This window comes from Rhinatrema bivittatum, chromosome 12 (genome assembly GCF_901001135.1).
Source record: "Rhinatrema bivittatum chromosome 12, aRhiBiv1.1, whole genome shotgun sequence".
Lineage (NCBI taxonomy): Eukaryota > Metazoa > Chordata > Amphibia > Gymnophiona > Rhinatrematidae > Rhinatrema > Rhinatrema bivittatum.
This window is the reverse complement of record NC_042626.1, coordinates 4,973,005-4,986,709: the sequence shown is the minus strand read 5'-3', so window position 1 is coordinate 4,986,709 and position 13,705 is coordinate 4,973,005. Positions and strand designations below refer to the sequence as shown.

General features: G+C 48.6%; 2 protein-coding genes across 3 annotated transcripts in view; one reads left to right on the top strand and one right to left on the bottom strand.

Annotated features, from left to right (window-relative positions):
- Window positions 1-2,610, bottom strand: part of SRGAP2 (SLIT-ROBO Rho GTPase activating protein 2) — a 110,736-nt gene extending 108,126 nt beyond the window's left edge. For both annotated transcript variants that reach the window (XM_029573836.1, XM_029573837.1), the window contains exons 1-2: window positions 2,456-2,610; window positions 1,732-1,839 (exon numbers count right to left, since the gene is read on the bottom strand). In XM_029573836.1, coding sequence (XP_029429696.1) covers window positions 1,732-1,798 — 67 coding nt within the window. In that variant the 5' untranslated portion in view covers window positions 1,799-1,839; window positions 2,456-2,610. The remainder of the gene's footprint in view (window positions 1-1,731; window positions 1,840-2,455) is intronic.
- A 272-nt stretch (window positions 2,611-2,882) lies between these two features.
- LOC115074418 (protein FAM72A-like) lies at window positions 2,883-9,786 on the top strand. The gene is made up of 5 exons (XM_029573840.1): window positions 2,883-2,967; window positions 4,799-4,995; window positions 6,461-6,538; window positions 6,807-6,931; window positions 8,548-9,786. The coding sequence occupies exons 2-5, from the start codon at window positions 4,844-4,846 to the stop codon at window positions 8,640-8,642; spliced, it is 450 nt and encodes a 149-aa protein (XP_029429700.1). The 5' UTR covers window positions 2,883-2,967; window positions 4,799-4,843; the 3' UTR covers window positions 8,643-9,786.
- The last annotated feature ends 3,919 nt before the right edge of the window (window positions 9,787-13,705 follow it).

Genomic DNA, 13,705 nt, shown 5'->3' with positions numbered 1-13,705 from the left:
AAAGGTGAGTGTAAGCCTCACTGAGTCCAGCCAAACTCATCCAGGGGCTGTCGACCAACTTGCTTACAGGTCCTAACAGCATCACTTTTAGCTGTAAGTGATAAATATCTTTTCAAAAGGAACTATTAACATAATATTTCCATATCTTCTCTGGCAGAAGGCGGCACCCAGCCCTTGTGGCCTGATCTGTATATAATTCAGTGCTCTTTGGGGCAAGGACCCCATAGTCTTCACGCCGTTGTCCTCACTAACAGTGGGATATAAATAGCCTTATTTAATGTTTGTATTGTTTATTTATGTATTTAACATTTATTTATTTATTTAGCATTTTTTATATACCAAGGTATAGCAGAGTTGCCTTCACTCTGGTTTACATATAGAAACAACATGTTTATATACCACAATTCATGTAGCAGAGTTACATATCATTTCGGTTTACATTAGAACATTGAACAGGCATGTAAGAATGCAATTATATAGAACAAGGGAGATAAACTAGGATCAAAGTAACTGGGGAGTAACGTGCAACGAATAAATAGACAAGTAATGGTAGTCTGTGTAGAGATTACATTAATATTGTTAAAGATCTAGGTGTATATTGTTGTGACAAAGTCTCGGTACATGGAGAACATATTAGGATTGGTAGTTTGCGATGTTGGACTCTGAACTTTGTATGTAGGAGGTAAATCCCCCATGAAGGCTTCAGTAGCAGGATGTTATGTGGCTTGCTCAGAGTCACACAGCAAGTGGTGGTGGGACTGGAACCTGGCTCTGCAGTTTATCATCTCTGTGGTGTTACTGTTACAGAGTGGCTGGGTGGGGGGGGGTCTTAGCCACAGCATGGGAAAAGCTTTTGGAATAAAGCCCCAAGAATACCAGTTATTCATTGCTTTCTTCATATACTGTGGCTCTCCTGAGGGACTGGAAGTGGGATGGAAAATACATGGGCCTATCATCTTTGAGATTACTTCTCAAATCTGCCTTTATCCTACCTATTTCGGGACAGAAACACAAGCTGAGGTCGCCCTGAACTCATCAGGATCCCCATCTCCCCACACACATCACAATCACAGTCACCCAGCAAAGAAACCACCCATGCAAGAGACGAGCTAAACCTGCTCCAGGGCACCGCACCATCCACAGGCTGCTGAGGGAAAGAGGGGGAATGTCATCTTTACATGCCCCATCCTCACCATCCACCATCCCACCCCACTAGGAATGCCTAAAGGCAGAAATATACTCGTCCACCTCTCCCCAAGTCAGGGATTACCAATGGCTCTCCCTCAGAAAAAGGGATTTAAGACCAAAGTGAATTCAGCCAGCCTCACCCCACTCCCTCAAAAACCCTTTCAGACGGGAAGGTCCGCAGGCTTAACCCGACGGCCCCAGGCCATCAATGGTTAAATAAATCCGGTCTCCTCCCTTTCCTGGGGGGAAGGGGGTCATCGGATGCCAATGCACTCACCTCCATGCCCCGTCTAACCTCCGCCTTCGGGAGGCAGTGCCACCCAGCAGCCCCCGGGGAAAGGGTCTGCTAAACCTTGCTGGGAGGAGAGGAGCTGCAGCGTGCAGGCTCTCTCGCGCTGGATGGCGAAGTGAAGCGGTATTGTGGGGGAGACATGCTGTGCGATTTCCGGACACATCCAGGGAGGCTCCGGGCTTACCGGGAATGCTTTCCACAGGCTGCAGATCCTGCAGGCTCCCTCCCCCACAAAGCTCGTGCTCGCCTACCTTTCACTTGGGTGTCATATTCAGCCAGGATTTCTTTCTCCTTTTTGAATTTCGCAGGCGACGTCATGTTTTCCTTCCCCCAAAAAAAGCGATCGCTTGGATTGGATCCTCCAAACAAAAAATAATCACAATTACAGCAACGAAAACAAAAAAAAAAAAAAAAAAAAAAAGACTGCAGTCCGTCCCTTGTCTTTCCTGGTTTCAATGTGGCCCCGGAAGGGATGGCTCAATCCATGGGGAGGGGAAACCCTGCAGCCCTCAGAGGCGGCCAACGAGTCCTTCCGCTTCTCGCCTGCTAAATCCCGCAAAAAAACGGCGAGGACGGAAGGCGGAGCGGAGTCCGAGCGACCTGCGCCACCGATCGCCCGCGGGGGGACCGAGCCGTGCCCTGGCACACGGGGAAAGCCAACATTGCAAAGGCGGAAAAACCCAAGGCTGCAAATCAGTGCATCCGCAGAGCCTGACGAGCCGCACTGCGCCCCATCCCTCTGCGGCGCTGTCCCGCAGGGGCCCGAGTCGGCTCCGCTCCTCCGCGAGGGGCAAGGAACCCTTCCACGAGCAGGCGGGGTGAGACTGGAACTCGGCTCTCACTGCCCGCCCCTGCCCCACAGGCTCCACTCCCTTTCCCTCTCCGCGCCAGCGGAGACCGCGGGGACCGTCACCTCCCCCCTGCCCCAGGGAACCGCATGCAAGATTCCAGCGCAGCGCCAGCCCCGCGCTTTACCTCGCCCCGCGCACCCTCACGCGCCAGGGCGCCTCATCCCTCCACGTTTTCCAGCCCCAAAAAGCCAAAGGCAGAACTTTTTCGCTTTCCCCCAAAACTCCAAAGCCTAGGGAGCAGCTAATCCCGCCCCCCAGCCCTTTACTTCAATAGCGGCCAGCGGAGGGGCTGAGCGACGACGCTCAGAGCCAATAGGAAATAGGCGTTGCTCCGAGGGGCGTTTTTCTCAAGGACGACAACTCTGTCTTTGACTGATGATCCTCTCCTCCAATCAGACGTTTGAGATGGAAAGGGGACAGGCCGGCGGGGCACGCCTCCGGATTAATTGGCCAATCAGAGCCCAACGAAGGAAGGTGCCGCCTGACGGCGGAAATCGCGATTATAGCTATTTGGCCGTTCTGACGCGCACGTTCCAGCGCAGGAAGAACCAACCAGAAAGCGAGGCTGGGTTCCGCTCAGCCAATAAGAGTGCGGGCGTGGACTTTTTAAAACAGTCGGACCCCAGTGTTGTTAGGGTTGGTGTGAGAGGAGTCGGTGTGGGGTCTGCGGGTCATAGAGAGGGAGGCTGGGGACAGAGGGTCGGGGAGGGGGGTGCTCAGTGAGAATGCCCTGGGGCGGTGCCTCTCGTTAGTGCTGAGGTTATTTAGGGGCAGCGAGCAGGGCTTGGTGAGGGCTCCCAAAGGCTGACGGTGGCACAGGGTCTAGAGGTCGGGGGTCCCTGGGGGCAGTATCTCTCGTTCACCCTGAGATCTAGGGGCAGAGATTGAGGAGTCCTAGGAGCAGGGAGGACCTGGGGGCAGTGCCTTTCATTTATCCTGAGATCTAGGGGCAGAAGGAGCTGGGGCAGTGCCTTTCGTTTATCCTGAGATCTAGGGGCAGAAGGACCTGGGGGCAGTGCCTTTCGTTTATCCTGAGATCTAGGGGCAGAAGGACCTGGGGGCAGTGCCTTTCGTTTATCCTGAGATCTAGGGGCAGAAGGACCTGGGGGCAGTGCCTTTCGTTTATCCTGAGATCTAGGGGCAGAAGGACCTGGGGGCAGTGCCTTTCGTTTATCCTGAGATCTAGGGGCAGAAGGAGCTGGGGCAGTGCCTTTCATTTATCCTGAGATCTAGGGGCAGAAGGACCTGGGGCAGTGCCTTTCATTTATCCTGAGATCTAGGGGCAGAAGGACCTGGGGCAGTGCCTTTCATTTATCCTGAGATCTAGGGGCAGAAGGACCTGGGGCAGTGCCTTTCGTTTATCCTGAGATCTAGGGGCAGAAGGACCTGGGGCAGTGCCTTTCGTTTATCCTGAGATCTAGGGGCAGAAGGACCTGGGGGCAGTGCCTTTCATTTATCCTGAGATCTAGGGGCAGAAGGACCTGGGGGCAGTGCCTTTCATTTATCCTGAGATCTAGGGGCAGAAGGACCTGGGGGCAATGCCTTTCATTTATCCTGAGATCTAGGGGCAGAAGGACCTGGGGCAGTGCCTTTCATTTATCCTGAGATCTAGGGGCAGAAGGACCTGGGGCAGTGCCTTTCATTTATCCTGAGATCTAGGGGCAGAAGGACCTGGGGCAGTGCCTTTCGTTTATCCTGAGATCTAGGGGCAGAAGGACCTGGGGCAGTGCCTTTCGTTTATCCTGAGATCTAGGGGCAGAAGGACCTGGGGGCAGTGCCTTTCATTTATCCTGAGATCTAGGGGCAGAAGGACCTGGGGGCAGTGCCTTTCATTTATCCTGAGATCTAGGGGCAGAAGGACCTGGGGGCAGTGCCTTTCATTTATCCTGAGATCTAGGGGCAGAAGGACCTGGGGCAGTGCTTCTCTTTCATCCTGGGATCTAGGGGCAGAGAGTGGGATCTGGTGGTGACTGAGGGGTCCTAGGGGCAGAGAGGAGCAGGGGGGACTTGGGGGCAGTGCCTCTCATTCAAGCTGAGATGATTTAGGGGCAGGGAGGTGCAGAGAGGGGGGGCCTGGGGGTCAGTGAGGGCATTTCTCATTCGTGTAGAGATTTAGAGGTAGGGAGCTGCTGCTGCCTCGTTTATGGGTCTGGGGGCTTTGCTGGCTGGGGGTCAGAGCTGGACGGATTTACAGTAATTGTAGGTTCCCAGGCGTTGAGGCCTGTCCTGCTCCTTGTTTTCTGCACCAGGCAAACATAAACTCCATCTATATATGTATCTATCAATTGGAGAAACTCCACTCTGGCTTCCTTTGAGCAGAGAGATTTTTAGATGAGATGACAAACTCTGCCTCGCCAATGCCTCTTGCTGGGAGGTGCTAAACTGTCAGTACTGGAGCAGTTAGGGTGGAATATAAGGAGCTTGTTCCTTATTTATAGTGGTTTCTAATTCCACCTCTAACCTTCAGGATAAAGGGCCGACTGCATTTTTGAGCTGAAAGAGACTTGGAGTCATGTCTAGCAGCCCTTGTAGTTTTAAGAATCGATGCGTCTCCGTCTTGTGCTGTACGTTTTGCCAGCATGTTCTCAGCTCCAGGGGTATGAAAGCTGTGCTGCTGGCTGATAGTGAGACAGAGCTCTATTCAACTGATATTCCCCCATCCAGGTAAGTCACCTGCATGCACCTCGGGTGCCTCCGCAGTAAGTCCTCAGATCTCTGAAGGCCTTTTAAACTTAAAATGAACTTTAGGGAGACAGATGTTAGATGGAGGGAGTTGTCTGGTTTTTTTTTTTCACCCTCCCCAAAAAACAGATTTATTGGGGGGGGGGGTGGTAAGGAGGTAAATATTCTAATGGTTCAAATGCAGTCTTAAAAATGAGCTTTGACACTTTGGAAATCTTGGTTAAGTGGTGACCAGACATTCAGAGGCTCAGAAGGATCTGTCCAAGTACCTGCATACCTCTTCTAATTCCCAGATTTCTGTTCTTACTCCTGAATCCCAAAAGGAGGATGGTATACTTATCTTGTTTACAAAATGCAGCACACATCTTCATATATTGGGGCTGATGCAACGAAGTACACTCAGCGTAGTGCATAGGTTTGGATGCGCTAGACTACTGCCTGATAAAATAAGATTAGCGAGTCCAAAATGTGCACCCAAAGAAATGTGTACCCGATAGTGCCCGGTAGATGAGGACATTAGATATTACTCCCAATGCATTTAAGTGCTAGGTACCCAATGCCTACTCTTTAACGCGGCTAATTTAACTCCAGGCTCAGAGGTGGCGTAAAGTCAGCTTGCAGTCAAGCGCTCATGAAAAAATAGGTTCTCTGTGTTGTGATAAATGTGTCACTGTACTGCTTGTGGTGGAGAAAAATAATTGGCTATTTTGACTTTGATTAAAAGAAACCCAATTTTCTTATGGCCACACAATTCAGATGCCCATAGCAAGGGGTGCCTAATATTTTGCTGAGCTAAATTATAACAAAAAATAAAGTGGGATGAAAACACTGATATTGGGTGCTCAATGCAATAAACTATTGAGGGCTAGGGATGCTCGGTTCTCAGTTAGTGTGCCCTTTTACCGCTTGCATCGGGTGCCCAGGAGATGTGGCTGCACGTGTGTTATGACAACAGGCGCTCACTGCTAGTGCCCATTTTCAGTGTGTGTCTTACTGCATCAGCCCCATTGTGTGGATATTGTCATACTATCACATTTACCCGTCCTTAGTGAGATTTCAGGGGAATATCTGCCCAGCCATCTCATGCAAAAATGCTTGAAGATAACCCTTGACTAGTTGTCCTGTTGCTTCACATCCCTGTGGTAAGATAAGACACCTCAATCTGCAGCAGTTGACTAATTTTGTTTAAGATTTTTTGCCTGGATTTGTTTTCATTCATGAGGAGAAAGAGGTGTCTGAAGGCTGTATCTGGCTGTTGGAGTACCCAGTGGGGTGAAGTGAGAGAGAGGAGCTAAGTAGGATGAGGGTATCCAGCTATCCATCCACTTAGTATTTGGAGGATAAATTGTTAATATATTAGTTGAAAATGAAGGGTTTTTCCTGGACAGAACAACAGAATCCAGCTTCTGCTGAGCTGTAACCCTCTTGTATTACACTTTGCTTCCAGTGCTGTGGACTTTGTTGGGAGCTGCTATTTCACAGACATTTGCAGATGTAAACTGAAAGATGTGGCATGTTTGAAATGGTAAGTAAAGGATCTCATTTGTATCCCATGGGTCACCAGTTCATGAAGTACTGTAGTGAGCTCCATATACACACACCAGAAACACAATCCCCCGAGTAAGGTTTTTCACACTTGTATTTTCTGAACGAAGACAACCCAGCTTATTTTGCGTATTGAAATAGATTCTTCCTGGATGACTAGAGGGGCACCTTATAGCTTACTGTACACTTGACTTTCAAGCTGTGTTCACTGCTGACTTCTCTTTTTGTGCTTGGTTTTGCTGTACTAGTGGCAATGTTGTAGGTTATCACGTGATTGCCCCATGCAAATCCTGCCTTCTTTCATGTAATAATGGCCATTTCTGGATGTTTCACGGCAAGGCTGTTTTCGGTGTCAACAGACTGGATCCCTCTGGTAAGAAACCCTACAATAACTCTTAAAACGAGCCCGGAGCAGCCGTGTATGAATGGGCCTTATAGCTGTGCGTTATTCAGAACCCCCTTTGGCTCTGTGCAGCTTCAGTCCAAAAAAAGTTCTTATCTTCAGTTGCCGATTTGTCAGTACCCAAGGCATTGCCATCTGTGCTGTTCAGTTGGGTCGCTGTCTATCTGTGCTCCTGCCCGAGATGTGTGGTATGGCACAGCTAGGGCCTTAACTGAAAAGAGAAATGCAGCTGGCGAGACCCTTTGCTGAGCTCAGGGAAGCAAGAATAGGGTTTATTTTTAAAGCCACACATGCACCACGAGGTCCTGATGAGTGAGATCAAGAATATTTAGTAATATTTCATGCAGGTAGCGAGCAGACTTGCCTTCCATTAAAAGTAAGAGGCAGGGACTAACCCAAACCAGAGAGCAGATTTCAAAGCACTAATCTACTTGTACTAGAACATAGCTCTGGCAAGTCTCAGGTTTCCAGCAGATGAAATGTAATGTGGACAAGTGCAAGGTGTTGCATATAGGGAAAAATAACCCTAGCTGTAGTTACACGATGTTAGGTTCCATATTAGGAGCTACCACCCAAGAAAGAGATCTAGGCGTCATAGTAGATAATACATTGAAATCGTCAGCTCAGTGTGCTGCAGCAGTCAAAAAAGCAAATAAAATGTTAGGAATTATTAGGAAGGGAATGGTTAATAAAACGGAAAATGTCATAATGCCTCTATATCGCTCCATGGTGAGACCGCACCTGAATACTGTGTACAATTCTGGTCGCCGTATCTCAAAAAAGATATAGTTGCAATGGAGAAGGTACAGAGAAGGGCAACCAAAATGATAAAGGGGATGGAACAGCTCCCCTATGAGGAAAGGCTGAAGAGGTTAGGGCTGTTCAGCTTGGAGAAGAGACGGCTGAGGGGAGATATCATAGAGGTCTTTAAGATCATGAGAGGTCTTGAACGAGTAGATGTGACTCGGTTATTTACACTTTCGAATAATAGAAGGACTAGGGGGCATTCCATGAAGTTAGCAAGTAGCACATTTAAGACTAATCGGAGAAAATTCTTTTTCACTCAATGCACAATAAATCTCTGGAATTTGTTGCCAGAGGATGTGGTCAGTGCAGTTAGTGTAGCTGGGTTCAAAAAAGGTTTGGATAAGTTCTTGGAAGAGAAGTCCATTAACTGCTATTAATCAAGTTTACTTAGGGAATAGTCACTGCTATTAATTGCATCAGTAGCATGGGATCTTCTAGGTGTTTGGGTAATTGCCAGGTTCTTGTGGCCTGGTTTGGCCTCTGTTGGAAACAGGATGCTGGGCTTGATGGACCCTTGGTCTGACCCAGCATGGCAATTTCTTATGTTCTTATGTTCTATGCATAAAACTTGTGGTCATGCTTTTCCTGCATCCTGTCAGGTTAGGAATGGATTTCTTAACTTCCTTTTAAGTGTAAGATTGGGGAGGACCAGTGCAAGAGATCCTTTCACTGAAAATGTTTAGAAATTGTTAAGCATGGCAGGAGAAAGACAGACATCCTTTTCTAAGTCTACTGAGCGAGCCTCTCTGGTATGGGAATAAAAACTACTTCCATTTCAGGTGTGGACTTGCTTCTGTGGGGAAACCTGCCGGCCACAGAGGAAAAGGAATCGGATGAAATATTCAGCTTTGCAGAGGAAGAGTGTATCAGATAAATGCCCAGATTCAGTGACTTCTGTAGAAAGCTCATCTGAGCTTGGAGCCTGAAAAAACTTGCAGCTAAAGGAACCAGAAGAAAGCTGGATCCTAACTGCCAACTCGTGATCCTCAGTGCTGCAGAGAGATCACTGTATCCAGTCCTAATCCAGAGCTTCTCTGCCTTCCGGCGCGGCTTCTGAACTCCGCTTCTCCTCAAGGCTCGCCTGTGGTTGGACTTCCTCCGCCTGTCTTACATTGCGTCTGAGCTGCAGGCAGGGTGCTGCCACCTGCATTATCTCTGGTCCTGAAAACATTTGCATGCATCTCTTAAAACAAGCAAACTCCTCTTTGGATGCTGTCCTTGTTGGCATTATTCTAGCAGTATTGTGCCTGTGTTACATTCCTTGCAGTTTGCTGTAATGCTTTTCACATAAACAGCATTGTACAGTGCTACACCTCCCAAAGTGTGATTTATGCATTGCAGTTTGAAAGAGAAGGTGGAATTACACTTGCAGCACAGGACACCCCCCCCAGATGTGATGCACGCAATCTCCATCGCATTTCACTTGCCTCTCTGGGATAAAGCAGAGAGGGAGGACATGAGAGGGGCTTTCAGGAGCTGGGTCCCCTAAGCCCCTGCAGACAGTCACAGTGAGGAGGGGGGTTTTTTCCTTGCTTTGCAGACGTTATCTGGGTTAACAAGTCTTAAGCTGAGCTGGACTTTTAAGGAAGAGAGTACGACACTGCTGACTTATCCTGTAGGTGTCATGGGGAGGCCGAGCAGTGGGATGGGAACGAGGGCAGCCAGAGTTCAAATCCCACTGGTGCTGGAGCAGGGACTTACCTTGTGTCCCTGAATTATGACTTGAGGGAGGGATGGAAAGTTAGGTTTTTAAATCCCAAATTAGGTGTGGAAATGTGGAGAATGATAAATGAAATGTAACTTAAGAAGGATCTGCCCAAGCTCGCTGTGAACCACGGGTTTGTAATGTGAGTGATCTTCTCTTCTCCGATAGTTAATTCCTGGCGGGTGGGAGAACAGCACTTATGTCTGCCTTCCTTAGGACTGTAACTTCTCTCCTTCAGCACTCGCATCTCTCTCTTCTCAAGGAAGTCTTGCCCTCTTCTACCTCCACTACAGGAGGCAACTTGGATGCTGCTTATGCTGAGTGTGCAGTATCCACAGGGGCAGGGAAAATGCTTTTATTAAATCTCCCAGTCATTTGCTTCAATCGATGCTATTTTAAAATGAAGTAATTGGATTGATTGCTGGTTAAGTCCCAAAGCTGCTGTTATAGCCTTGCACTAAAAGCAGTGGCACGGGAGCGTCCTCTTCACTGAACAGGGCTTCTTAAAAACCCGGCCAGCAAAATGCAGACCCGTGTTGGGACTAAGTAGCCTTCCCTCCCTCTGTGCCCCATCCTGCATGCCACGGGCTCGCTGGGAGCAGAGTAGAAAGCGAGCCGGGCTGGGGCCGACCCTCTCATTCACAAAGCTTCCGCATTCTGGCGCGATTGAAGGGGGGGGGGGGGGGGGGCGGCTGAAAAAATCTCGGTCTAATTTTTTTTTTTTTAATTTAACAATTCTTTAGATTTTTTTTTTATCTAGAATTTTACTTCTGCCTTTTGAAATATTGCAATGTAAATTCTCAAAAGCACAAATATAACAGTTAACAAAACAAGTTCTTTCTTGGTATAAACATGCATGTAACCTAAACTGGTTTGGATTAAAATAAAAAAAAACCCACTAGCGGTGCAGGGGTCGCCAGAGCACAGAGCAGGCTGGTCCTGCTGTAGGCCTGCTGCTTGTTTAATACCACTTTTCTCTTTCATGCAGCAGCTCATTTGCCTACTGCATTGTGTGCCCAGGACAGGTGGGTGAGTGCACGTTAGCAAAGCTGTGCCCAGTCTGGATGCACGGTTTAGTGTGTCTGTATGGCATTGGCCTGACTGTGAGGTGCTATGTCCAGGGCAGGTGGGTGAGCGTGCTTAGGAAAGCTGTGCCCAGTCTGGATGCACGGTTTACTGCGTCTGTATGGCATTGGCCTGACTGTGAGGTGCTGGGTCGTGCTGCTAGTAAATGGTGGAGCCATGCCATCAGGATCTTCTTGAGCTACACCCAGGATGGAAATTACAATTTTCTAGTTGTTTTCCAGTGTTACATCATTCTCTCATCTTGTCTGACATAAGAAAATGATTCTTTATCGGGGCCTGTCTTTAAATTACCCGGGCAAACTCAGACGTGTAAGGGGGAGGAGCCTCATCCATTTGGGTGTTAATTGCTCTGCACAGGAGCCGTGCATGCACCGTGCTTACAAATGCAGGCAAAGCAACCCGAGTCCTTTGAACTCCAGGATCCTGAGTGCAGTAATTCTCTGAATGCTTTGCGGGCGTTGCTTCAGAGGGTTTTAAACCACCTTTGCCTGCCCGGGCTTCCTTTTATTTTTGGCCCTGATTTATTCTGGCAAGGCAAGTGGAGGCTTGAGAAAGAAACTGAAGTGGGGCACCTTTTCAGCGCTGGGTGGAAAGCTGCTTGTGCGGTAATACAGGCTCCAGTGAGGGCTTGTGTGCAGGGTGAGGGTGCATCTCGGCATCCAAAATAAAGCAGTGCAGCCAGGGAGCCGAGGCACGAGGAGGGCAGCAGAGGGGGCGCTGGCTATCTGCCTTGGCTTTATTCTGTTTGGGTACTTTTTACTTGCCTTATCACTCAAACACCCAAGCCAAGCTCCAGCATTTCAAGAAGTTACCAGAAAAGATAAATTCAAAATAAATGCACCGTAGCTAAACCAAGTAGCATGCAGTAAAAATGTAATAAAATACATAATGGATATGAATGATGAAGCCCCAATCAATTGCACAGTTTTAGCAAGGTGAAACCAACAGCTGTTGAGCAGGTAAGGGAGAATGGACAGGGCCTATGGTTCCCCCTGCTACCTCTGTTGCAGTTACTGTAAAGGAAATGAGTGACCGATTGCAGCTCTCAGGCCCTCTGACCCTGTCCAGGTTTCCACATGGAAGGTGTAACAGCTCTGGATGTCAGGTCAGGAGGGGCAGCTGGAGAATTAGGGAGCAGGAAGCTCAGATCCTGCTTCTCCCCCCGATGCTGCGTGTGAGCTTGGGAAGTCACTGCACCTTCCATTCCCTCGGTTACAAACTTAAGGCCTGACTTACTAGGGCTTTTCTCCCAGTCTGGATCTGTGGGGAAAATGTTTATTAAACCAGGCCATTAGCTTGTAGCCCACCTCGAGCTCGGGGTTGGAAACAGGAGTAATTCAGTGCTATCCCAATCTCTCCCTAGTGCTATGATCGCTCATCTGTATGGCTCGGCTTCCAACACCAAATAAATAACTAAACTCTTCCGGGGGGCTGGAAGCAAACTGCAGCTGTCATTTGTCTCTGCGCGAGGAGGTGGGCTGAGTCCTTGTCTGCTTTCTCTCTCATTGCAGAAGGGGAGAAAGCCCTGTTATTGTGCAGCATCTTGCACAGCCCTGCCTGGCTCACAGATTCAGTGTCTTGGCATTGCCGTCAGCCTCCACACCTCGCCCTCAGCTGCTGTAGCTCCATTCTACGTGAAACAGCAAGTTTAGCAATGAAGGGCAGAGCCAAAATCCTGTTCTAATGATGGATGGTCAGGGTTAAGTGTCTTATTCATGGTCACCCAGCGTGATCACTTTCACTGCTTTGTGCTCCGATCTCTAGGCTATTAGTGCCAATCCCTAAATGTAGCACAGTTAGGATACTTAATGCTTAATTTGTATAGTTAAACAAAACTCAGTTTAATATTTAGCTGTAGCCAAAAGGCACTCTAATCAACCCCCATTTATGAATCAGTGCAATCAGGCCTGATCAGTGCCGTATACAGAGGAGCAAAATGAAAAGTGCCTGACAGCACTATAAGTATATCGGGCACTTCTGCACAGCAAATCTGAGCGCTCTGCCACACCTCCCCGGCAACGTGTTACATTAAAGCAGCAGCTCTGTGTCCTGCTAATAAAGAGGTGTTTTAGTGCATAGATTCTGCACTAGACAGGCTCCTCTAAATATTTCTTCTTTTTAAATAAGAAATGTTAGCACTGTTTTATATGCCAGAGGCACTGTTGGCAGAGGACGTGCACTTCACACAGCAGCTATTTGCCAGCTGGCTGAGTTAGTAGGACAGTAATGATTAATCTATGCAGAGAATCTGTAGCAAGAACCCCCGGGCCAAGAGTGCACAGGAAGCTGCCTTCAGCTTGGTGCCAGCCCTCAGCCCTCTTCCTTCTGTGCACAGGATGGGAGTGGGCCCTGCAGGTACCACCGGCAGCTAGAGGCATCACTGCCTGCCATGCCTGTGCAGAAGGGCAATCTCTGCTCAGCACAGGGGTGAGGGTCCAACCAGGAGAGGTGAGCTGACTCCAAGCCACCAGCAAAAGAAGTCAAAGACCCTTTATCCTCTCGCACCTTCCAGTTTCCCTAATTGCTCACTCAGCCTCCTTGCCCTCAGTTTTTTGTCCGAATAGACCTCAGTAGCTTCTCTTCTCAAGCCTCTCGTTGTGTCACAAAATCTCCCTTATTAGCGTCATCCCTCACTTGTAATGTAGCAATAGAAGAGGTTCCCCACTGTTTCAGTCCAGTTAAATGTTCATCATCAGGATAAAACCCCCAGTTTGAGGACCTCCTGCAGTGGCCCTCTGAATCCAGAACATCTCCTGAGCTGCAAACGGATTTCCCCGCAGACATTTCACTGAAGTTCATTGCACAAAACACCTGGAACACTGCTGGTTTTTGCATATCACCCAGTAGGCAGAGATTTAAGGACATACAATGTTCTCTCTGCCCCTGAATGTCCCATCCTGTCTCTTCACCCTCGCCTCCCCTTTGTCACATGATTTCCCCATCCCCCGATTATATTTTGCCCCATAGCCTTCTCAGCCCTTTCTCTTATGGTTCCTCCAAAACCTGAATAATTTCCTTCCACTCCTTCATCTTTTTTTATATTTCCCCTACATTTTGCTATTAATGTTTCCAATGCCATGAAGAATTGCCTCCTGTCTAGCAGGACACCTCCAGCGTCCTGGGCCCATCGTAATCCTCACCATACC

Excerpts from the sequence above, each read along its gene's own strand:
- LOC115074418 (XM_029573840.1), top strand. The coding sequence starts at position 4,844 with ATGTCTAGCAGCCCTTGTAGTTTTAAGAATCGATGCGTCTCCGTCTTG. Across the intron at positions 4,996-6,460 it reads ACTGATATTCCCCCATCCAG|TGCTGTGGACTTTGTTGGGA; the intron begins GTAAGTCACCTG and ends CTTTGCTTCCAG. Across the intron at positions 6,932-8,547 it reads CAACAGACTGGATCCCTCTG|GTGTGGACTTGCTTCTGTGG; the intron begins GTAAGAAACCCT and ends CTTCCATTTCAG.